A 26,720-nucleotide genomic window follows, 5' to 3' on the forward strand; every position below is an offset into this window, starting at 1 on the left:
AAGTTGCAAAGACTAAAGTCTCAAATCCAAAGAGATATCCTTTATAAAAGTTAAGAGTCAACCACGCCTACCTAAAACGCTCACTCTAGCCCGCCGGCCTCCGCTCACTCAAGCCCGCCGCGTGTGACGCTGTGTTTCGTTGTGAAAGCGAAACTACTTTGTTTGGTATTCCAGAAAATAATGTGTTTTTTGAACCTTAAACCGCATAAACACATTTCATTACACCAAATATGGCCATTGTGTGAAAATATGTAATCATGTAATACGTAAAAAAGTAACTATAATCTGATTATGAACATTTTAAAATTTAATATACTCTAATTCCAAGTACTTAATATTTGGAATCTGATTATGTAATCCTACTACATGTAATCAGTTACTACCCAACCCTGATTGTAAGTGTTGTTAGATATAAAAACAATCAGTGAAGGCCTTATGCCTTAAACAGTGTAAAGAGCCCTTGAGGTAAAAGGACCTTTAACATCTTTATTGCTCACAACAAATAGCAATAAAAAAACACAGCAACGCATTCCTAACCCCTGTTTGTCACTGCATTGAAAAGGCAAATTTATTGTTTTTTTAGTTTTATTATACTTTTTATATAATATAGTTTTTATAGTATTTGTTTATTTTAGTATTATTTTGTACAATTATAGTGTTTATTAATATCTTGAATTGGCTATTATTTTTATATTTTCAGTTTTCATTCAGTTTTAAATTGCTTAGTTGCTTGAATTTAGTTTTAATTAAAAAATAACAGCACCGATTCAAGGTGTCAAATATCAACACAAAGATTTTTCTCGTGTCAAATCTCACATTGTTTCATGGATTCATAGTGTCCAGTGTTTTGTCAATGTGATAAAGTCTTAAAGTGTCATGTGCATCAGTTATAAGTGTCTGTCTGTTTCTATGTTTGTGTCTCTGTTTAATGTGTTGTTGCCAGTGTTGGGGGTAACGCATTACAAGTAACGCAAGTTACGTAATCAGATTACTTTAAGTAACTCTTAAAGTAACGCATTACTTTTTAATTTAGAAGGAAATATCTGATTTACTTTTTCAGATAAGTAACTCCAGTTACTTTTTTTCTCCATGTGTTGACTGACAGCTCTTGTGTTGCCATGTTGAGAGAAAGTTGGAGTAAGTGCAGAGGCGTTGTGTGCGCTATGTGAACGTGATGCTTACTGTAGTTCTAGACTAAATATGAACAAAAACAAATTCAGTATTCCTCAAAATTAATAAAAACAGTCAAATGCAAACTCAGAATATTATACAAACCTGCAATAATTAAATGTTAAATAAGACAAATATAATTTATGTATTTAATCCCATTTTATTAACCAATGTCTTTGCTACTGACTGTCGATGATCCAATTCAACCATACTAAGTAAAAATGAGACATTTGTGTTTCATTTTTGTTATTGCTGAATAGTGTTGAACTTTCTTCTCCTGCGTCATATTCTTCATGCAATTTATTTGAGCTGCGCCCTCTACTGTACAGACGTGAATGTACATTTCCTTCAGCCTGAGGCTCATTCATTTCACTTTTGTTGTAAAAGGGCTTTTACATTTGCATTTTACATTTTTTATATTAAAAACAAACAAGTAAGCCCAGCGCAGATTTAAAAAGTAACGCAAAAGTAACGTAATGCATTACTTTCCATAAAAAGTAACTAAGTAACGTAATTAGTTACTTTTTTAGGGAGTAACGCAAAATTGCAATACAAATTACAAAAGTAACTTTCCCCAACACTGGTTGTTGCATGTGTGTATTGTCTATCATTAAATGTGCTTTGTTTCTGCAGGTGGAGAGCGGAATTGTGGAGTACATGAGCTTATCTGCATCAGAAAAGGTAAGCGGCCAGTTTAAACATAAAATGGCTGCCACCTGTCCTGTACTGCTGCTTTGAACCCAGACATGGCACATTTATGCTGGTCTGGATGTTTTTTTTTTTTTGCTTTGCATACTGAAAGAGACCGTTTTGATCTCTGTTCATGCCTGTCCATGTCTGTCTGTCTTCTTAAATGTATTTGTAACTATGTTGTTAATTGTGTAATTATTTGACCTTCTGTGCACTTTCCTTGTTGTGTCTGTTATACTGAGCTTTCATATTTCAGTGTTTACCATCAGCCTTTTTGTTGTCTAAGTGTGTATGTTGTCAAACCTAACTTTTTGTCCATTATCCTCTCAGAAAGATTGTCATGGTTTGATCAATTCTTTAATTATCCCTGTGAAAAGGAAGAAAGGTTGCAAACCGTGTGTGAATTAATGTGTTTAAAGTGTGTATAAAAATAAAGACTATGTGTACGATAAATATTTTTATTGTGCACAAGAGAGAAACTAGATGTACTGAAGGCTTTCAGTGGATGAGACATTAAACATTTTGTTGGATAGTGCTGCTGTTTCTGAGTTCCTCAGGGGTTTGTCCAGCTGTCTTGTTTGTTATCGGCTGGCTTGCGTGTTTAGTGAGAGCTCAGTCTCGGCAGATTTAACATCATTAGTGAGGATCTGCGGCCCCAGTGTAATAAAGTTTCATGGTCCAGGTGGACCGGATGAGCACTGGGTATCTGCAGAGCTGAACCCATCAGTACTGATGACCCTATTTAGACATGATTTAGTTTTTTTGTTTTTTTTTATCCAAGCCTTAATGACACTCGAGACCACATCTGTGTTGACTGTGAATGTTTAGATGATTTTTTTTTATTAACATAATTGTATCATATCACAGTTGAGCTGTCCAAGAATACTTTCAGAAGACAAGTTATTCACCACCTGTGTGTGTATAGTGTGTTTGTGTTAGTTTGTACACTCCTCAGGCAACATCTGTCCACTGTCAGTCAAAGTCATAGGTGTTTGTTGACAGGACGTTCCTGCTGTGGCTAATGCTAGTTTCCTGACAGGTTATAGCTGAGATGAGTGTTATGGAGTGACTCACTAAAGTTGAGATGCTACAAGCTTAAGTACTGTACATGTATTTGTGGCGAGACAGTAGTTTAGTTGTTTTAGAGTAGCTTTTCCAGTAACAAGTTACTTTTCCAAGCAGTATAGCATAACAAATTGCTCTATTAATGTTTTCAACACAGCTTTACAACCATGTGAATTTCAATTAATTATCAGATATGTCCTATAATGTCCTTCTTCTAATTATATGAAGCTTTGGGAAGTCTGATTCATTCTGGTGAATCAGATCTTTTAAATGTTATTGGATTATTATTTGCCATGATATACGGTATAATAATTTTTATTACAATCATTTTACAAAATGAGATATATTACATTGTATTACGCATAATTATATCTAGCTGTCATTTCATATACAAATGGTGCTGTGTCTAATTTTATTGGTGGTGTTTAGGGTATATTGATCTGTTTATATTACTTTGATTTCTTAAACTGTGCATGGTATATCGCTATATCCAATTATCCTGTGTGTAAAAAAAAGAGTATTAAATTACCTCAAACTGCTTTTTTATAGCTAGTTAGCTGCAGTTTATTAGTAGCTTAACATGAACTGCACAGGGATAAAGAAGGAGAGAGACAGAAATATGACAGTTTGGCATAATGAGAATGACAGAAAGCAGCATGAGAGAAGAAAAAGAGGAACAGCTCTGCAGAAACTACACACTAGTGCGGTTTTATAATGAAAACACTTTAAGTTTAAACAGACCAATGTTAAATCCTGCTGGCTTGATGATATTTTAATGTCCTTCAAAAGCGTAGCTATTTATGAGGCCTATAAAATCTGGTAATGGAGGTGCTGCCTGCTCCCTCTCTATTCAAGTATGACTAGACATTATGTGTGTGTTTGCAGCATCATTTAGCAGACATATATGGTTGTGTATCAGATTACGTTGCAGTATATCTCTCTGAGTGTACAGGGCACTCTTGTCTATGTTTTTGTGTGTGTGTGTGAGGGTGTTATGACTGAGGGCGTGTGTGTGGGCCTCAGTCATAAGAGAGCACTTATGGTCAGTTGTTATGTGGGAGTTTACAACAGTGTGCAATGTTTCTTGTGAGTGTTTTTGTGTCTGTAGTATTTTGTAATTCAGAGGTGGCTAAGCATCCTGACATGCTTTTACCTGTTTCTATGACAACAGAACCAGCCAACAGTATCTAAGAAGAAGGCAATTTCTAGCTATGATAATAATTTACCATAAAAAGATGTGCAAAGATGGTTATTTGAATCATTGCTATACACAAACTATCTCTGACATGTCACATTAAAGAAGAAGTGTTAGTATGCATTGTTTAGAACAGATTTATTTGAGGTAGATTTATTTATGTTAGATGTGGTCACTCTGGATTTGTGTTTAGGGTGTTTTAAGGGCAAGATGTAGTGTAGTTTGAGTTTCTCTCCTCCTTGGCCTGCTTTCTTTGGTTTGAATGGCTCAGCAGTGTCTTTACTCCAGATGCACCTGTTCTGTCCAGCTGTACTTTTCTCTGGCCCAGATTCTGTCCTGGCTCAGGTGATTTTCTGTCTGATGACCTGGATTTACATCAGAAATGCAGTTCTGCATTGTGCAATATGTGTGCAGACTCCTAACATAGACTCAAGGGGTTTTCTCTGTTTCACAGACATCAGAAGCTTTCTTTCTTTCTGTCGCCCAATTTAACTTTTTTTCAGCCCCATTGATTTGCAGTTTCCTCTGACTTAGAAGGACACTGTATGATAGCTAGATTTATGTAGTCACAATAATTTTTATTGGTCTAATAAAAGAGCATGTTATGTGCAGTTTTTAAATAGTTTTGAATAGTTCACCCAAAACTATAAATTATGCTATTACTGACACTATCATGTAAACGTGTTTTTAAAAGAAATTTAAAAACATTAAAATGTTTTTTTTTAAACTAACTGAGCAAGGATGCATTAAATTGATCAGTGAAATGTATAATGTTACCATTTACAATAAAGACATTTATGCCAAATCAGCATATTAAAATGATTTCTGAAGGATCATGTGACACTGAAGACTAAAAATCTAATTCTGGGTACACACCACAAGATAATCGGGCTGATTTTGGGCCAATTTCTCCCCTTCTGACAATCCTAGGTAATGTCCCGATTATCTTGGTGGTTCTAAAGATGATCTTATGATCTTAACATGTTGAATATTTATGATCAGAAATCCTGATGTGTGGGGGGAACACCGCGGCACACCACACACTATAGGAGTAAAATGGTTAAATCTAGGATTTTTTGTCCTCGTGTTTGTGGTTTCTCACATTTTGAAGATCTTATAAGATTTTAAAAATCTTTTAGTGTGTACCCAGCATAACCAACTCCAAATTTTTGAATGGTATTGTACATATTATTTGCATTTATTTACTGTTTATTCAAAATTGATTTCAAAAGTCTCAGTTCATTGTAATTTCATGGAAAACAGCAGCCAGCTTAACTTTAAGAATGCTTAATTATTTTGGTCCACAGCAGAAAGGAAGTCATTCAGTTTTAGAATGCCATTTTATTTTATATATATATATATATATACTTATGTCTTTCAATTCAAAAACACATTTAATGCAATTATACAAGTGATTTTACCTTTGAAAACATAATATTTTTACCAATAGTTATTCCTAATTTTTCCTTTTCCTTTCTCTTCAGTTTACTTTTTTTCCCCCTTTTGTGGTAATACCCACCACCAGGTCCGTTTCTAGCCAATTTGACGCCCTAGGACGAAATTCCTATTGCCCCCCCCAAATTATATATATATATATATATATATATAATTCTTTTCAGACACCAGTCAGCTGGTGGCGCCCTAGGCGACCGCCTAGCTCGCCTATGCCTAGAAACGGCCCTGCCCACCACCAACACATTAAAAATAAATAAATAAATAAAAGTTAACAATTACAAACATAAACACTTTTACAAAAATAGGGACAAAAAATTAAGAAAAAGAAAAAGAAAAGAAAATACAAAACACGGTCACATATTCATGTCAAAACTCTTATGACATCTAATTTCTAGTAAGTAATTCAAACAATATTTTTAAATAAATTGAATAAATTAAGAGAGAGGGAGGATTATGTAAATGGGTAATTTTTGCAACTTCAGGGATCTTATCTATGCACAATCAGCTTGTAACACTCCAAAGAGAAAGGAAAACTTGAAATCGCATCATATGACCCCTTTAATTTTATATAAACCCCTATCCTTAATTTCTTTGAATATACTTTTTATTTGTCCTATCAAGTTATCTAGTATATTGATTTTACTAACTTTAATCATAAAAAGCAACAGAGGGTGAATATCATCTAAAGTTTTTATTTTAATCTCATCCTTTAGATAACTTCTTATTTGTTGATATTTGTAAAATAATTTCCTAGACAATACATATTTTTTTCTCTATGTTCTCAGATGTCTCCATCTCATTATCTCCATAAATTTGATCAAATCTTTTATGTCCTCTGCTAGCCCAAACCTTAAATACATCATCAAAAGTATTTGGTTTAAAATCTGGGTCTCTTGCTATTTCTCTTAAACAAACCATCTCCTGATCACTAATTTTCATCACTTTGCAAATTCTTCTCCAACATTTAAAAGTTTCACCTATACAATAATAACTGTTTTTTACCTTTTTCTTTCTCCCACAAAATATTAATGTACTAATTGCATCAAATGACCCAGTTTACATATTTTTCCACTTTGATATATTATTCGCTTGACATTTTATTTTCAGGTGAACGGTTCCTTTAAAACTGTGCAGGTTTAAAAAGCCTACTGTAAATGTTCCCTCTTTGAGCACTGAGCGTACCGAACGCTGTCTATTTCTCCTGTCACCTCCCCTCTGTGTGTGGAGACTGACAGGAAGAACTCTGAGTACAGTGGATTATTTGTCCTGTTATTGATGTCTGTGACTCAGGCCTCTTTGACTAAATTGGCATCTGACTGCAGGACTTTCAGAAGGACTTGTGACTATTGAATTTTTTTCCCATCTGCACGATGGTTAAATGTACCTTACAGTGAGCTAAGTATACCAAGTATAAATATACTAAGTATATTTCAAATAGAACATGAAAGAACAGAAACCAGAAATAATTATAAATGACAGAACAGAAAGAGGAAACATGAGGAGGGAGAGGAGGCAAGTGGGTTATGAGGGAAATGTTTTCGTTGAATTGATCAGGAAACACAGGCTGTAAATCAATTAGCATTACTAAAAATAGCAAATGGAGGGGGAGAGCTGTTTTATAAGTGTTTGTTTGACCAGAATCACCTCAAACACTCAAAGACTGTATTAACTCTCTCATTGCCTACATTCAGAAACAGGCATAGAAATTAATGAAGTGTCTTTTTGCGTAGCAGTTTTTAGGATGTTTATCAGCCTTGTATCTGTTGTAAATCTGTGAGTCATACACCAGTGCTAAAGTATATAATAATTTATCCTGTTGTTATTGTTCTCTTATGCTATTGATGTCTTACCGCAGTTTGTAATTGTTTAGATGCAGTAGGGATGTTAGTGTTTTTGTTGTCAGGAAGCACTGTGGCAAACATCAAGGAAAATTAGATTTCAAATTTCCATCAGCCCACTACATTACTGTCGCATGCACACAAATGTGTTGTGCGCATGACTATAGGCTAAACAAACAACAGACACCAGGTTCACTATACCTAACAGGTATTCTTTTCAAAGTTTGCTGTTTTCTCAAGAATTTAGCTAATTATGTTACTTTAATAATGTCTGTCTCTTCACAGTGTCCACCAAGACAAAAGAGTGTCATCATTTGCATTTGGCCATTGTTTGTCCTGTGTTGTGACGTCCTCCCGCGTGCTAAAAACAGCAGCAGCTAGCTGGCTAAACAGGATCAGTGACCGCAGGAACTCTGTTGCCATGGTTAAGAGCTGCTGTTATGTAACAAAGATCATTCCATGGGACATTCTTTTATTTTGTTTTTTTCACACTCTGGAATGGAACATTATGGATTCTGTCCATTCCGGCAAAGTAGTGACCCTGACATAATGACTTTTGACCTCATCTTACCCTGATTGGCCTTTGGCAACATTACAAATTTCATTCTTATCATCAATACTGTAAATCTGTAGTATGATTTATTGGTCATTTTTAACTCTTAGAGTTACCCCTGACTTTACAGCCATAATTATATTTTGTATGGTTTCTACCAGTGACACATTTGTAGCTCATTGTAACTTTTAACCAGCACCCTAGAGATAACATAGATTTTAGTTTTAGAATTCCAATAAAAAAAAGCACAGAGTGATATTCTAGATAGCCGTAATAGAGTGATTTTTAAAGTGATTTAAAATAGAAGGATTTCTCTTTTTAATATTTAACTCTTCCTATCAGACCCTATGGGACAGAATCACATTGCATAATTTGTGTGAATAATTCACACTTACTCTTGCAGAATGGGTGTATGTGTGGAACTTTAGAGTCAAATTCACACTCACAGAAAGCTGTGATTCAGTTCAGTGCAGAAATCATCGCTGGTACGTTTATTTCTTCCCTAAGTGGGAAACCAACCATCTGGAACTGGGTCATTTCCCTCTGTCATCCTGAAATATGTGGCCACATAGAGCAGGACTAGCAGATAGTCTTGCAGTTACATTCTATCATCTCTGTGGTTTTTGATGAGTGAAGGAAGGTGATCAGGTTAAACCCTTTGCACCCACTGTGAACATTTCATCTTTGCTCTGTTTCTGTATGGCTGGTCTCTTTCTCTCAGTAATGTCTAGACTAATGCCTTTCTCTTTATTTTTAAGTGCTGCTCAGACTGATCTGTGATTGATTCACTGATCCTAGATCAAGCAGAAATCTGCTTTAAAAGACAAAGTACTGAATGTGAATATGTTCTCACTGTCACACAAAACATGGATTTCAAAATTTGAATTTCCAGAACTGGACATTTAAAGGGGTCCTATTATGCTTTTTCATTGTAAAAGAGCATAATAGGGACCCCTTTAAGGAAAGTAAAAAGTAATGGAAACCCTATTTGGTTTGAATCCAAATTTGAATGCTGATCCTCAACCAGTAATCCCAACTGACTGGAAAGATCATGAAAAAGTCTCTGAAATTCTTCTATCTCATTCCATCTCATTTTCAGTGTACCTTATTGGAGTAATAAATAAATCTCTCTTTCTCTCCACAGTGTCTCCTGAGGCTCTGGGGTTCCTGTCTGGCATTGGTGTGTTCATCTTTCTTGTGATTGTACTCTTTCTTTACCTCAATAACAAACTATCCCTTGAGAGTGCCAACCAACTGTCCAGCCTTGACCAGTACAGAAAGACCACAGAGCCAACAGGTTTGTTGCTGTTTTTTGCAATTGTGTGTGTATAATATACAGTGTGCATAATGTACAGTACACTGACCCCTATATTTGGACACTTAAGCCATATTTATAATTTATAATATATAATGAATTATATACACTACTGTTCAAACATGTGGGGACAGTAATTATAAAAATATCAAATATCAAGGTTTTTTTTTTTTATTTGCTCTAAAGCGACAGGAAATATATTTATGATGCTATTTATAATGTTAAATAGGTCTATTTCTATTTCAAATAAATGCTGTTTTTTTTTTTCAACTTTCAGCATAAGAGACTTCTTTCAAAAACATGAAAAAAGTCCTACCACCCCCAAACTTTTTAACTGTAGTGTATATTGAACTTGACCTGCTTCAACACCTGTGTACATTTGAGGGAAACTAAACATTTGTTTTCAGCTGGTTACAGTGTTTTGTGTACAGATATTTTTAACGTGACCTAAGTATCTAGAAGTGTACAAAATAAATATTAGGGTCACTGTAAAAGAAGGTTCAGGAAGTTTTTGTTTTGTAACTGCAGATATTATTAGTTAGGAGTATTGTTTTTTTTTTCCTGGTGAATTGGATGAGGTTTAGTAGTAATGATGAAGAGAAACAGAAATGCCGGATGTACAGTATGGATTTCCACCCCATCTGTAAACGTTTCATTGAGCTGGATTGAGCAACAGTGTTTTGAACTCTTCACACTGGTATTTTTAGCACAGTAGTGGCCATTCATAAAGACAACATGATTTATTTCTTTAATTTAGAGTAAAATAACTTCATAACATTCTATGACTGAGACCAAATTGTGGTGTTTTTGAAGCTGAGAGGTCCAGGATAACATGAGTCCAAATTCCCAAACACTGCATGACAGTCTTCAGAGAAGTTATTATCTGCTAAGCTCCAGATCAGAGTGTGTGAGAATTACTAACAGAGCTTAATTAGCACCACTTAGGCGATGGAAAGGTTTCTTAGAGACAATTTTGGTGGTGTGGAATTCTGGGATATGCTACACAATCCTTCCTGTTTGTCTGTCAGGCACGGTGACGTGCTGAGCTGATCGGCTTATGATCTTTAGTGCCGGACGTTGATCGGAGAGGACAGATGCCACTGGCCAATTATTAGATCAATAGTACGTGTGACGAATGTGTGTGTCTGAAAATGAACGAAGGGCTCATGTAACATCCCTGAGAGAAAATCTGGGCAGAAATCCAAACACACTCAGGATCAAATGTCTACATTGTCAGTATATATGCACACACACACTCACAATAAAACTGGCTTGAATAAACTCAATGAGCCATGCACATTTATACACACAACTACCTTTTGTTTAAACCATAAAGCACTCAATCACACCTACACACTTATACTGTTGACAGGGGCACTTGATGCCCACACACACACACATCCTACAGACAGGTTCTGGATCCAGGCATCACTGAGCTGCCCACACACAGCGCTTTACATAACTCTGCTCAGCATCAGAATCAGTGGCATAGTCAGAATGGCATTTAATGGATAAGTATGTTTGCACTTATTTGACCCGGTGAGCCTATGACAAAGCATAATAAACATGGCTGTGCACTAAACATGAAATTGTAAAATTGTAGCATAGTGCAGTGGTTCTTCATTAACTGGCAAGTTGTGATATAAAAACCGCATGTTTGTTTTTGGTAGGGTTGCATGAACAGTAGAGCAAAACAATGCTGAATGTAAATATAAACTGCAGTGAACATTACAGTTTATATTTATCCTTTCAAAAGTTCAGGGCCTGTAAGATAGTTTAATGTTTGTTATGCTCAAGGCTGCATTTAGTTGACCAAAAATACAGTACAATCAGTAATATTGTGAAATATTAAGATTTAAAATAACTTTTTTATTTAATAATTTTTAAAATGTAATGTCAATCGTGTCAAATGATCCTTCAGAAATCATTCTGATATGCTCATTTGCGGGTTAAACATTTCTTATTATTATCAATGTTGAAAACAATTGTGCTGCTTAATATTTTTGTGGAAACCATGATCAGGATTCTTGCATGAAAAAAGAAAAGTTCAAAGGAACAAAATTTATTTGAGAAAGTTATTACTGTCACTTTTGATCAATTTATTGCACATTTGTTGCAGTATTAGTCCTTTCAGTATTGGTATCTTTCTTTTTTTCTGGCCCAAAACTTGAAACAATATATATATTTCCATATTTACTGTGTGTGTGTGTGTGTGTGTATAATTTATATATATATTTTTTAGTGGTGTCAAAATTAGCGCGATAAAGCAGGCGATTAATTTTTTCAGTTTAACGCGTTAAAAATATTTAACGGCGGGGCTAGGGTTGGCCACGCCACTCACAATTGCTGCTTCTGTCACTTTTTCTCTTGACAAGAAGTGCATTTATTCAGTCGCAGAACGACTGAGAACGGGAGACGTTTCAGACGTGCTCTTCAATTGCACACACAAAGGCGCCAGCGCGCGCTGTAGCCTGTATCCTTTCATATCAAAGCGCAAAATAAACTACGTGCATGCAATGCCGTGGTCAGTTAAATCATGGAAGTTACCAAAAATGCGAGTAAAGCTGCGCATGCATGTAATATATTTTATACGAGTCCCATTTAAGAACGTGTCTCTGAAATGGTTTTCAAAACTGTCCTGGAGCAGCCCAGCACTGTCTCACTCATCTAACACACCCGATTTAACTCGTCAGCTCATTAATGGAGACTTTAGGACCTGAAGTGAGTCAGAAGCGGTAAAAAGAGTTGAGAGAAAATATGATGCGTGTCAGATCCGCATCACGTTCAGCAGCGGCAGCTCTTAAAGAAATAACAGCCAAAATAACCAGCTGCTGTGATGTCTATTAATCAAAGGACAAAGAAAAAAAAGAACTTTTATAGCTTTAAGGATTCATCTATATTTAATTTAGAATTTAGTGTTTGATAACTTCCATTTCAATTTCTGTATATTTCTGCTGAAGGGCACAGGTAAATATGTCATTTATTATAATCAGACCCGTAACCAGCTATGAGGCCACCGAGGTCCGGAACTCTGTAAATTTTTCATGTTCAAAAATAAAATTTGTTCTTTGAATGACTAATTTGCTGTTAAACTCCTCATATGAATGCCTGCATGACATGTATAATTTAGTTTAGACTGTTTGCAAGAATGTTTAGCGTCCCTGGTATGAAAATGATCACTGTGAGACGCTGGCGGAGTGAACGAGGCTTGAGAGAGTTGTGAGTGAGGGCGCGGGCGCAGCCTCCGTGTTGCCAGATCCAGCTATAATAAGCGTTTTTGGACTTGTCTTTTCCACTTAATTTAACACTTTAGAAAGTTAATAAAGTAGGAAGTTGCAGTTTAGAGTCCGCGATATCTTTATCTTATCTTATTTGCAAAAGATTGGAAATAATTTCGGTTTATTTTTATTTATTTTCAGTTTTTTGTTTGTTTTAGTATCTATATCTGGCAACACTGCATCGCCGGCACTTAAACTTAAAGCAGGGGCGGACTTACCCATTAGGCAAAGGTAGGCGACCGCCTTGGGCCCCCAAAAGCCAAGGGCCCCCTAAAATGCTTTTCATATAGGATATGCGCATTAAGCGCGGACACGCGAACGCTTGCTGTTAGTGTTTACAGTGTTTATTACCACGACAACCGTTGCCTGGAGCCCCCAATTCACTAAATCCGCCCCTGACTTAAAGCAATCAAAAAAGCCCATGGACAGGTATTTGCTGACAGGATACGACATTCGGTAGGGAAACGCAAAAATTATCATGATATTATCTGTCATAAACGTTATCAATGCTGTCAAAAACAGTAGCATTTAACACTAGTACACACAGATCTGTAGAACAAGTAGGTTACAGAATGAAATGAAATACGCAAAAACTAGCAATGAAGAAGTCTATGCTATGTCATTCAGTATAGTTAAATTTTCACAAATCATGCTATAAAATTTCATAAGGAGCACTAGACAAAGTTATTGTAGTTATGTATTGTTGCAATACACAACTGATAAAAATTATCCACCCTTAAATGTAGTAAAGTATTAACAAATTTTGATGCAATAAATAGGGTATGATTTAAAAATAATCATCCCTCCAAAACAGAGAAAAAAATCTTTCACAAACATCTGCATGTCTGTCTCCTTTAAAGTGTTTATAGTGTATATAATGAGTTGTATTTGTGGGTTATTATAACACAATTCTTTAACACCAACCCCCATCATCACATCATACCCCCCGGCCCTCACTAATTTTCAAAGCCATGATTATAATGGGTTTATGTGAAGATTGTTTTAAGTTCACTTAAATTAGAAGTTATTTTTTAAAGTCTAATAAATGTTAAAATTGATAGCTCTCAATTATACTGTAATGTTGAATGGCTAGTCAATGGTCAATAGAAATCAGTATTGGTATCATTGATGCTGGCCTTCAGTCATAAAAAAAGATGCCATTAAACTGTGCTGTATGTCTGTTCGGCCAGTCGAGGGTAATGTCAGACTGGCAGTTTTTCGTGTCTCTGTTCTGAGGTCCTGCAGGGATGCTGGCAATTCCTCTGTCTCAGTCAAAGTGGATGTGAGGTCATTTATGTATTAAGCCAAAAAGCAGGACACCCTCTTCAGTACTATTACAACAGAGGTTATTCAACCTTACACCCTGCCAGAAAGGAGCTCCCTTGTGGCATTCTCTGTCTAAAAAAATATCAACAGAACTCCTTTGCCCTCCGTCTCAGGGGAACATCTACTTATGCTTGCTGCCAAATTTATCAGACTCTAGAAGAGTAAATTTGCTGGACGAAAACTCTGAACCTGGTGTCCGTGGTTCCCTGAACCATCTGCTGCATATATTACAGCTGCATAAACCACAATCATTATACATAATTACAATTTATACATTGTAACATGCGCACATCTGATTGTGCTCAAAGGCAGTTTGGCTCATTCCTGGTTTCAGTCTGTGTGTGGTTTGTGGCTGATTTTGAAAAAGCATAAATTGTCATGATGATGTGAGATTTGACCTCTCTGACTTGCCTCACCTGTGTAGCAGTTGTTTGAGTCAGAGCATGCTGGGATACCTCACCTCCTATGAGACTTTATGTACTGTCATTTAACTGCTTTATGAATCATGAGTTTATAAATATGGACATTTTGTGTTTTTTAAAGATGATTTGTTTCCTTTTTCATTTATTTTTTTCTTTTAGGTGCTCAGATCATTTTGTTTCAAATGTGTTTGCCATTTGAAGTAGTTTTTAACTGTAGATTTTGAGCAGTCTACATAATCATTGGACATATATTCATCATAAATTGACCAATCAAACCTGCCTTCCATGGCAGCATGGCATTTTTTAAGAGCTTACAGCAAAGTCTCCCCTCCATGTCTGCTGTATTGGAATCGGTGTCAGAAACGGTTGATGACCTGGCTTATGCACTGAGTGATGTCACATTCACGGTGAGCGGAGAACTCGCTGAGCATGTCAACACCATCATCCACAAAGTCCAGGCCGAGGAGCTGAAGAGGATCCGTAAGAAGGAGGCGGAAGAGAAGGAGGCTGCAGCACGGCAGGCCCAGGAAAGATATCCTTTTCTGGGTAGGACTGAAATCCAGACCCAGGCTGCATATGGCCTAGTGAAGGACCCTGAGCCTCAGACTACAGGCAACGACACCGATTCACTGCTGTTCACTGAGACTTTCTCTACAGAAAGCGACCTCTCACAGGCTCCTGACACACTCAAAGAAAAGTTCAAAGCGCAAAATGGGGCCAATTCACTTTCTGTACTACAACAAAATGGATCCTGTGTTATAGAAAGAACTGAGTCCACTAAACTAAAAACATCTAGAAGCCCAGCAGATGGTGGTGAGGATAAGAAATCTAGTAATAGTGAGAGACCTGCTGAAGGTGAGAGGATAAGGCTGCTGATTTTTTCCCTCAGTTATCTGAACCTCACTGGATGACTGTGTCTAAAAAAAGAGAGCCATCATCTTTTCTTTCTTTAAAATCCACCTGGACTCTTTCAAACTGATCTGGGTCTGTCTGATCTCTTCATCTGGCGGGAATGATCTTTGCTGCGATCAAAATGCTGCTTCACTTTCCCTCCCTTTTATCTATATGAGAAAACTTGAACTCTCTGTGGTTCCTGACACCTTATATGTATCTCTATTTCATGCTTTTCTCCCTGTCTCTTATTCCTCTTTATGTGTAAAAAATACAGGAGATTTATTATTTATATTTTGGCTAAAATAATATGACTGTATTACCTGAATGCTTATTATGTGAGAATGTTTTAATTGTTAAACTATATCGCCCTCTAGTGTTTGTGCTGAAGATTAGAGTTGTTTTTGGTATGGCAATGTTACAGAAATGCTAAACAGACATGAGGATATACATTATCTGTAACATCATTTTTAAAGTTTTTTATTGATTGAATTCCCCTGGTTTAAGAATTTAAATGATACATTATATATAGATCTTTATATTGCACTTTTCTATCATCTTTATTACAAAAGTATATTTATCAAGTCATATTATTTTATTGCACATATTTTCTCTTCTTTTGTTACCTTTATTTGGTGACATACCAGTGCTACAATCTATAAGTAGGTTGTTGAGAAAAGGTGGAGAACATTTGACTGTGCTAAAACTTTCTCAAATGATTTCTTCTTGTGCTCAAAATTCAAGCGCATGTTCGTGTTGTTTTTAAATTGTCCCCCTTTCTTTCCTCGTTTTCTTTGTCTCAGATAAGAGCTGTGTGAATGCAGACTATCACTGCTCGTCGTCAGACAGTGATGATGAGGTGATTGGCCAGTACCAGGAGGCAGTGTCTCGATCGCAGGGTCTCCAGGGTGGTTCAGCGGGGACTAACTCACACCACCAGAAGGGCTATGGCTGGGACACACGGCAGAAATACTACCCCCTAGCGGCTGAATATGATGGCTACAGCAGCGAGGCCTCAGCAGATGATGGTAAATTTACACCTCACACAAAAAGCTGCTTTCTTTTAGCTCATGAGACATTTATGTGGGGTGAAAGTGGAGTTTAATGCTCATTGTGAAAGCGGAGAGTGATTGTTTTTTGAGGGGTTACTTTTCATTCCAGATTATGTATGTCATGGTTGAATAGGACACTCTGTGCTAAAATGGTTCCTACATGTTTGGGGTTATGTGTTTGAAATAAGTTTCTTCTGCTCACCAAGGCTGCATTTATTTGATCAAAAATACAGTAAAAAACAAAAAAAAAACAGTAATGTTGTGAAATACTAGTACAATTTAAAATACCTGCTTTCTGTTTGAAAATATTTTAAAATGTGATGGGAAATCTGAATTTACTTCAGTCTTTAGTGTCACATGATCCTTCAGAAATCATTCTAATATGTTGATTTGATATTCAAGAAACATTTCTTGATTTCAATTCTTAACTTTTCTTTTACATTTACATTTAATTATTTAGCAGACACTTTTATTCAAAGCGACTTACAAATGATTATTCTTGATTATCAATGTTGAAAACAGTATTTTGTTTGGAAAGTAAACTTTCATAACATTATGTTTTTAATGTCTCTTTTGATCAGTGTAATGTGCCTTGCCCCTGCTGAATAAAAGTATTGATTTCTTTAAAAAAAAAATTATAATAAATTCGCACTGACCCTAAAATTTTGAACAGTAGCATGATGTGTAAGTATGATTTGTGAATTATATGTATGCCTCTGTGATGACTGGCCAAAGCAATAGTATGGAACCCAAATAAAACCATGCTTTTCCATTACACTAGAAGGCGCTGCTCAACTACTTATCTTCTGTTTAGAGATGTTTGTTTTTCACTGGAATTTTGGCGTCACTTTATTTTTTTTTAAAGAACAGTCAGTAACAGACACTGTAGAAAAATCTGAATGAAACCTGTTTTCAATAAAAATGACTGTGGGTTGCTCTTTCTCTGACATGAGTGATTCTTACAGAGAGCAAAGAGTTTAGATCATGAGATATCAAATGAATCAGGACAGTTCTGGACGAACACATTTTTGTGTAAGAAGCCAGAACACGCTTTTTCTCCTTCCTTATACACAAACACACTCTCTTCCACCACACATTAGTTTAACTCACACAGATACAGTATAAAGAAAGATGAGAAAACAGATTAAGAGAGTTCTTGACTCTGTTCTGCTTCTCACGGAAAAGGAGATTATCATGTTATTCTGTGTTTTGGATGAAGATGATGGTCTCTGCTTTTATATCCAACAGATACAGGGCTGTAAGATGATTTTTGTACTTCCAGTTGCCTATTTCAGTTGTCTGCAATTTGTGCTGGAATCATTGCAGTTACTGCCATAAACAGAGTAGAGAGATTACAGAAGGCTATGAAGAGAAAGAATGAAAATGTGTCAAAGGGAAGGGCTGTCAGAAAGAAAAAAGCAGGAAGCTGGTGGATATGTCTCTCTGATTTCCCTCTCTGTTTCTGTGAACTACTGCACAGAGAGACAGATAGAGCTGCATGCTTTTCTCGTGAGCTGTTTTCCTGGAGGCAGGAGAGGCTGTAGCCTCAGGCCATCTGTATAATACATGAGGAGCAAACCACACACATTTACATATACACTTACACACTCATATTGCTTGACTGCTCGCAAACACATAAAAAACACACACAAAATCATGCTGTGCAGACATACCGATATTCTTATATTCATACATAACAAGTGAACTGAGTGTTAACTTGAAAATCAAGTTAACTGAGCCGTAAATGTCTTGTTACTAATCGCTCAGTGAAGTCCTGATGATACTGAATTTTATGCATATATTCTGGCATTCTGATCAAATTGAAACATGAGAGATGTTTGACATGAGAGTTGATCAAAACATCATTGTGATATAGACACACTCTCTCATACACACAGACAGACATTTCTCTTGCTCTTGTTCATAGCCGCAGGTTGAAAATGCTGCAGTGTTTATGATCAAAGACGTCATTCAGCATTGAGGCACAGAAGGCGAGCGGACGTGCTCCTCCGTCATCTTAATCATAGTGATGTTTCTTTCCTCCATCCTCATTCAAAGTGAAAAGTTTCCATCTTTTGTACTGTCATATCTTGATGCTTCTCTGTTTTCGGGTTATGAAATGTTTAAAACAAAGAAATGTTGTGATGTAAAATGAAGAAGTAATATTTCTGATTCTGCTCTATTTCTAGGTCATAAGTAAATTTGTGACATTGATCATGTGAACTTCAGATGTTCTTGCTTTCATTGAAGCACAAGATGCTCTTTGTATTATTCTTAAATCATGCTGGAGATCATGCATCAGCAGTTGGATTTACATAATCAGCTCAAGTGCATGCTGTCATTAAAGCATTAATAATAATAATTTGAAAAGTTAAACTGCAAAAACTGTTTATTATTTTTGTTGTTGGTAATAACTTAATAATAACTTGTTTAATTCATAATAATTATAGTTGTTGTTTAAAAATAATAACAATAATATTTTTTATTAAAAATGGTATTATCAGCATAATTTGAAACTGGGAAATAGATTAATAATATAATAATAATCATTTAATCATTTTCATTACAAAATGTATTATCAGCATAATCATTTGAAAAGTTAAGCTGCAAAAACAGTTGTTGTTTTTGTTGTTAGTAATTGTTGTTGTTGTTTATGAATAATAACAATAATTTGTCATTTTTATTACAAATTATATTATCAGCATAATTTAAAACTGGAAAATAGATTAATAATAATAATAATAATAATGCTTTATTATCATTATTATTCTAATAACTATTATTGTTATTATTATTATTACAGTTTTCAATTATTATCCTAATATTCCAATTAGTAACAAAAGTTATTATATTAAATGAGAAATAATGAAAAATAGTATTACTGAGAACTAACATTTAGGAAGTGAGGGAGTTTAGAGAAAGTGGATAACTAATCCCACACTTGAAAATTCACAGCATCAGCAATGTCTCTTCCCAATAGTCAGAACCAGTTACCACAGCCACACTCCAACAGAAGCGTGTGTGTGTGTGAGAGAGAGAGAGAGAGAGAGAGAGAGAGAGAGAATGCGCTGTATTTATGAGATCGCTAAATCTTCCTGTCCTGACCAGCAGCATGTTACTATGGCAACAGCCACTTGGTTCATTCTCTTTACAGAGCAGTTTAACTTGTAGAGTGAATGTAGGTAAATCAGGCCACGTTTTGCCATTCATCTCAATTTCAGAGTCTCACAGAGCCGCTAGAAGCATCAGCATATCCGCTAAATTTCTTCATTTTCTGCATTTGAAATGATGAAACACACTGATTTGTTTAATTTAATCATACGCATACACATGCACAGTGATTTGTAGCTCTTGGAGGACAACTGAATGATTTATGAAGATGCAGGTGTAAGGGATATTCTTACTAAAAGGTCAGGTTTTGACCTTTTCTTGAAATGAGTTTAGGATTACAGAGCTATGAATGCCATATAACAAGTTGCATCATAAATTACAAGCGTAATAGATACTGTTCTGGTCTCCTAAAAACACAAAGGCTTCAGTCTCATGTCAGAATGAATTACATTGAGTTACTGAGATTACAATCCTGCTTCATTCTGCCCTTGTGCAGAGTTACTTTCACTCCAAGTAATGCACTTTTGAAGAAATTAAAGATGCTATCTGCCATTTCACCTTACACTTTTTTGCTTTTTCATATTGCTTGAGAACATTGAGCTAAATGGCACTAAATGCATCTCTCTCACTTTGCTCCACATCAGTAAACTGTATCCAGCGGATGAGACGGACTCCACCATTGGATGAGCTGCAGCCTCCACCCTATCAGGATGAGGATGGTTCACCACGCATGTCGTGCACACCCTCTGACCTGGGCGATGCCAAATGTGACCTTTCCCAGGGGAGCGACAGCCCCAGACACAGCTATGGAAAATGTCCAAGTGAGGTCAGCGGAGCACAGGAAACAGAGAGTTTCCTTAACAAAGGCTATGAAGAAGATGTACCCAGTGACAGCACTGCTGTACTCAGCCCAGAGGTGTGTGTGTTTCAGCAAAATAATCTGTATATGCAAAAATCACTTACTGCAAAGATGAAAGTTCCTCGTTACCAGGGGTAGAAATGAACATATGTACAGTGCCTTGCGAAAGTATTAAAGTATTCATTTTTTTCACGTTTTGTTGTGTTGCAACCTTGTTAAACTGCTTTAAATTATTATTTTTTTCCACATCAATCTACACTCCATACACCAAAATGAAAAAGCAAAGAACAGGTTTTTAACATCTTTGCAAATTTATTAAAGATAAAAAACGTAAATGATTCCATTGCATAAGTATTCATACCCTTATCTGGGACAGTTGAAATTTAGCTCAGGAGCATTCATTTTGCTTGTAAATGTTACCACACTTTGAGTAAAGTTAACCTGTGGCAAATTCAATTGAATGGGTATGATTTGGAAAGGCACACATGTCTTAAAAGGTCTAACAGCTGAAAATGCATATCAGAGCAAAAGCCAAGCCCTGGGGTAAAAAAAATAAAATAAACTGCCTGTAGAGCTCAGAGACAGGATTGCATCAAACCACACATCTGGGAAAGAGTTCAGAAATAATTCTGCTGCATTGAAGGTTCACAGAAGCATGTAGCCTCCATTATCCATAATGGAAGACGTTTGGAACAACCAGAACTCTTCCTAGAGCTGGCCTTCTGGCCAAACTGAGCAACTGATGGAGAAGGGCTTTGGTTAGTGTGGTGACCAAGAACCTGTTGGTCACTCTAGTTGAGCTCCATGATCATATGTGGAGACAGGACAAACCTACAGAAGGACAAACATCACTGCAAAACTGGGCTTTATGGCGGTGTGGCCAAACTCAATCCTTTTCTCAGTGAAGATGCATAAAAACACACTTGGAATTTGCAAAAACGCACCTAAAGGACCCTCAGACGCTGAGAAACAAGATTCTCTGGTCTGATGAAGCACAATTCCAAGCATCATGTTTGAAGGAAACCAGGCATTGCTCATCACCTGCAGAGTACCATCCCAAAAGTAAAGTGTGCTGGTAGCAGCCTCATGCAGTGGGGCTGTTTTTCAGTGGCAGGGACTGAGGGACTCGTCAGAGTAGAAGGAATGCTCAGTGCAGCAAAATATAGAAGCTTATTTGGCTTGGATGTATCAATCTCAATTTCAAAAAAATTTTCAAATGATTTTTGATGGATCATGTAGCACTGAAAACTGAAGTAATGACTATTGAAAATTCAGTTTTGCCAAATATATATTTATATTTATATATATATTTATTTCCTTTTTAAATTGTGATAATATTTCACAATAGTACTGTATTTTGATAAAAGTGTGTTTGTCTATATATATATATATATATATATATACCGTTTTGTTTTGTTTCAATATACTTTAAAATACAATTTATTACTGATGGCACAGCCGATTTTTATTTTTTTTTATAAGAACAGCATTTATTCATTTATTCTTTTGTAACAATATACACTATTATTCAAAAGTTGGGGGTCAGTAAATTTGTATTTTTTTTTTTATTCAGCAAGGATGTGTGTGTGTGTGCGTGTGTGTGTGTGTGTGTATGATGGTGAGTAATGGTGAACGGATTTTCAAATGATCTGTGTATTTGGACTGAGCAAATTTAGATATGTAAATGGTGATTCTCTGTTCTCTGCCACAGTGATATGGGCTAAATTCATTGTTACAAATTCATTGTTACACCTGGAAACTGAAATATCAAAGATACAATCCATTTTTGTAAGCTATATTCAAAATTCCCTCAACCCCCTCAATTTAAAATGACAGTAATTTAAAAACCTTCAAACTGTTTTATAGTGAGAAGCTCATTTTGATTGGTCTTTATTAGTTTAGTTTACCTCTCAGTTTTTAGGGCATTGCTGTCACGTGTAATTGGCTAAAGTACTTTAATGGTTTCATTACCTTGACATCACATGCATACAAACACAGATGCATGCACTAACGGCTTCATAATTTAATATGCATGTGCTGTAGACACCTCCGTAATAATTGATATGTTTACAGCAGTGTGATGCAGCACTGAACGTACTGAGCCACATCCTCTGTCTAACTTTGATATATGAATGGTAGCAATAAAAATCCTAGCCATCAGTCATTGAAAATATCTTCATCCATCATGGAATTTGTCATAACTGTCTGTTTTTAGTATTAAAGCGGTCATATAAGAGCTCATATAAATGTAAACTCCTGCACAGGTACCATATTAATCTACTTACCATGCACTACCTGGAGTCTCAGATGGTAACTGTTACTCCCTCTAAATCTCTTCCTTTTTCTGTCAATCATCTCTGTAGGATCTGTCTGCACGTGGATCGGCGGCTCAGCTTCCCAAAGGTTACGACCCTGAGCCTCTCGCTCAATATGGAACTCTCGACGTCATCTTCGACTACGATTCGTCTGACCAGCGTCTGTCCGTCACGATAACGGCGCTGACGGACATTCCTTCTCTCAAACGCACGGGTAACATCTCCTGGCAGGTGCATCTGGTGCTGCTGCCCACCAAAAAACAGAGGGCCAAAACCATCGTCCAGCGTGGCCCCTGCCCCGTCTTTACAGAGACATTTCACTTCAGCCATATCGAGTCGGAGATGATCGGGAACTACGCCGTCCGGTTCCGCTTGTACAGCATCCGCAGGATGAAGAAGGAGAAGGCTCTCGGAGAGAAGGTGTTCTACCTCACCAAACTCAACCTGCAGGGCAAGATGTCGGTCCCCATCGTACTGGACCCCTGCTGCAACATACCTGTGAGGGTGATAAAATGTGAAAAACATGAATGTTTTTTCATGACAAATTATCAGCATAATGCACAAAAAGATATTAAAAATTAAATGTATATATATACATATATAGATGTATACAGATAGATAGATAGATAGATAGATAGATAGATTTTTTAGATAAATTATATATACTACTGTTCAAAACTTTGGGGTATTTATTTATTTATTTTTTATATATTTATTTTTTTTAAAGAAATTAATACTTTTGTTCAGCAATGATGCATTCAATTTATCAAAAGTGACACTAAAAACAAATATTATAATGTTACAAATGATTTATATTTCAAATAAATGCTGGTTTTTTAAATTACTTTTCAGTAATCAAATAGTACTGAAAAAATGTATCATGGTTTCAAATAATAATCAGGACAACTGTTTGACTGATAATATTTTTATTATGAACATTGATAAGGAGAAGAAATTACTCTTGAGCACCAAAACAGCATATTAAAATGATTTTTTGATGGATCATGTGACACTGAAAACTGGAAAAATGAATAATGAAAATTCAGCTTTGCCAAATATATAAATATATATATATACACACACACAATATTACTGTATATTGAAGTGTGTGTATATATATATATATATATATACAGTATATATATATAAATAATTATATATTTATCAAATGAAAAGTTAACCAAAGATTTTGTGTGTGTCCCAGGGCAGTGACTCTCAGGCAAGCGTGTCAGACGTATCGTGCAGTGAGACGGCCTCGTCGTTCCCGTCTGCTGGTCAGGGGTCGGCTCCTGAGATCCTGCTGGGGCTTGTGTACAACGCCACTACAGGACGTCTCTCTGTGGAGGTCATCAAAGGAAGCCACTTTAAAAACCTGCCAGCAAATAAACCTCCCAGTGAGTCCAAAAGCTGTTTAACATGATTGTTTTAGATAGCCATTCCATAGCCATCAGATCAGTCTTGCATTTCCTGTATCATCTTATATAAGGTTTGTAGGATCAAATAGTGTCATCTCTCACCTTTGACCCCAAAGGTGCTACCTCTTTCTTTCCCTCTCCATAATTTTCCATCACCCTTCTGATAAATGACCTCCTAACCTTCCCAAAGTTTCCGTCACACTTCAGTCAAAGAGCACAATATAAGAGCCTTTAGAAAGCACTCATAACTGCTCATAAATACCATCATGTCATGAAACGACATTCACCCTATGGTTTCAGATAGCGTTATGAAACGTGATGAAGGCTGCATGTTTCACGTATTCATTGGCCCTTAACCTGAAGTGATGCTGTGTGCTTTTTTGAACACGTTACATCTGACCTAATGTAATGTCATTGGACCTTCAGACCTTCTGACCTGCTCTTTTTCTCCTGCTGTTGTTGATATTCTCTCTCTTTCTCCCTGATGTCTGCCCATCCCCTCTGCTCTTGCTGTCACTCCTCTCCTGTTGTCAGACAGTTTGTTCTGTTGTCTAAAGCACTTGATAGGTGGGCAGGTGTACATAATCCGAGGTGAGTTTTCTGTGGCTACCTTTGTCAACATCGGACGCTGTTCATCCATCTTTCTGTTTTCACGCTTCCTCTCTTCATTATCGATCCTTGGTGTTAGACTGGCGAACTCTTCTACATGGATGCTGAAGGTTTGAGTGCAAATTAGTGTAAAACTCGATACAGAAGGAAGATTCAGAAAACATTTGAAATATGTTATCCATTCAGTCTTCATCCATGGAGAAGGTTAAAACGCTGTTATTTTAGACGTTATGTTGGATTGTTATTTTCTGTCCTTTATAGTGATGTTTGCATGCGTCCCCTAACCATGTGTCTTTTTCTTTAATGTTTGGATTTTTTTCAATACATTTACTAGATCATTTACTTGGATCATTTGAATATTTCCTGTCGTGTGACTGTTAGTTGCCAGAAAGATGTAGAAATCTTTGTAGACTTGTTGCCATGTGAGCGGTTCTTCTGTGTTTGGAGACTGTGGAAAATTTGAGAATTTTTTTTTAACAAAATATATTTTTGGGGCTCTCACTGCTAACTTAAGATATTAATTAAATATGTTTAAAACACTTTTTTAATTTTTCCTGATTCCCTTTTCTTTTTCAGTTATTATTATCATTATTATTAAATTTAATAAATCTTTATTATTATATTTATTTGAATAATAATCAAATAATAATAATGTGATATTTTTATATTTTGCTTTGGATTTATTTCAGTGACAACAATTATGTAAATAGTTTGTGATCTTTTGATCTTGCTTCATTAAAATGATTTTTTTATGAAATATAAATTAGTCTAACATGGTATACGTTTTATATTCTTTATACATGTATTTACATATATATATATATATATATATATATATCACTTTAAAATGGCTTTAAAATATATGATATATAATCATATTTTAAAATATATAATAGCTTTAATATTTTGGGTAGTAGATGCATTGCATGGGCATCGCCATATTTGGGATACAAAAACTGCAAAAAGGAAAATGCTGCTGTACATATATACAGTAGATATATGTATTCCTAGTGCAAAAATATGAAAGTAATTGTCTATAAATAACTAGCAATTCAAATGACCAGGATTTTAGGCAATGGGACATAGTGTAGACTACTAGAAGTTGATTTCTATGGCTGTGACGGAAGTGTTCAGATTTTTGAATAACTGCATCACAGAGTCTAATCAGCCCTCTTAACCGTTAATGAAATCCTTTCACATTCAGCTTGAGGAGCTGGAGATGATTTCCTCAGTGTCAGGTATGAGTCTGTGTTCCCATCTCTGAAATCAGCGCTTCTTTAGCTCGGCTCTTCTTTTAGTTGGAAAAATAGAGGAGAGTGAGGGCTTTCTTGAAAACGCAGCAGGATAACTCCACAGGAAGCCCGCACTCGATGACTCGTGGAACAGAAGCAAAGACACAGAGAATACCAACGTCTGTTGTATTGTAGTGTATTCAGGCAGGCCAGCAGAAAGCACGCTCAGAGGAGTTCAACTGCGCTCTGAATTAAACCTCGAGCTACTGCAGAGTCTGCTCTCAATGCATCTGTTGAGTCACAGTTCAAAAGGTTCTGAAAGGAGAAGACGGGAGTGATGCGGGACTCAATTATTAATCAGTGAGCATTGATTCGTGCCGAGCGTTAATGCAAAAAAAGAAACTGAATGGCCCATTTTCAGCCAATAAATTTCATCCTGTATTAATGAATGGAATAATCAATTGCTTTTGAGATAAATTGAGAGATTGAAGCGTTGCCATGCTGGAACTGTAGTGTTGAAAACCTCCATGCTGGCAGAGGAACTGCACCACAATGTTATATCCTGTTACTTAATTTAACGTCCCAACTTCCGAACCTACAATTTTTGTAATAGTATTATCTTTTTCTAATTGATTTCTCCCAGCTCAAAACCTATTGTTTATTATACTGTATTTGTGATTTTCCATTTTTCAAATGTGTATTTTTGTCTTTGTGTGTAGTTTTGCAGTAAAAAAAAAATTTTTTAACTGCCTTAAACAAGATATATTTATTTTATACAACTGTTTCTTTATCTTGTCACTAATAGCTTTTGTTCTTGTTTTTACGAATAAATCTAAAAAGACTTTGTGAGATTTACCATTAAAAAAAATCCCAATCGGGTAAAAATAAATAATCGCATTATTTTATTTTATTGTATTTTATTTGTTATT

The 26,720-nt window shown here is 35.9% G+C and overlaps 1 protein-coding gene across 1 annotated transcript in view; it reads left to right on the top strand.

Moving 5' to 3' along the window:
- The window catches only part of LOC107707984 (synaptotagmin-14-like), a 47,017-nt gene that overhangs the window by 17,408 nt on the left and 2,889 nt on the right, over positions 1–26,720 (top strand). Inside the window, exons 3-9 of the mRNA XM_016512118.1 lie at positions 1,804–1,851; positions 9,111–9,263; positions 16,002–16,226; positions 20,006–20,277; positions 22,584–23,033; positions 23,740–23,929; positions 24,485–24,541. Of these exons, the coding sequence (XP_016367604.1) occupies positions 1,804–1,851; positions 9,111–9,263; positions 16,002–16,226; positions 20,006–20,277; positions 22,584–23,033; positions 23,740–23,929; positions 24,485–24,541 (1,395 nt within the window). The remainder of the gene's footprint in view (positions 1–1,803; positions 1,852–9,110; positions 9,264–16,001; positions 16,227–20,005; positions 20,278–22,583; positions 23,034–23,739; positions 23,930–24,484; positions 24,542–26,720) is intronic.

The sequence above is a fragment of the Sinocyclocheilus rhinocerous genome, unplaced genomic scaffold, assembly GCF_001515625.1.
Source record: "Sinocyclocheilus rhinocerous isolate Xijiao unplaced genomic scaffold, SAMN03320098_v1.1 scaffold1243, whole genome shotgun sequence".
Classification (NCBI taxonomy): domain Eukaryota; kingdom Metazoa; phylum Chordata; class Actinopteri; order Cypriniformes; family Cyprinidae; genus Sinocyclocheilus; species Sinocyclocheilus rhinocerous.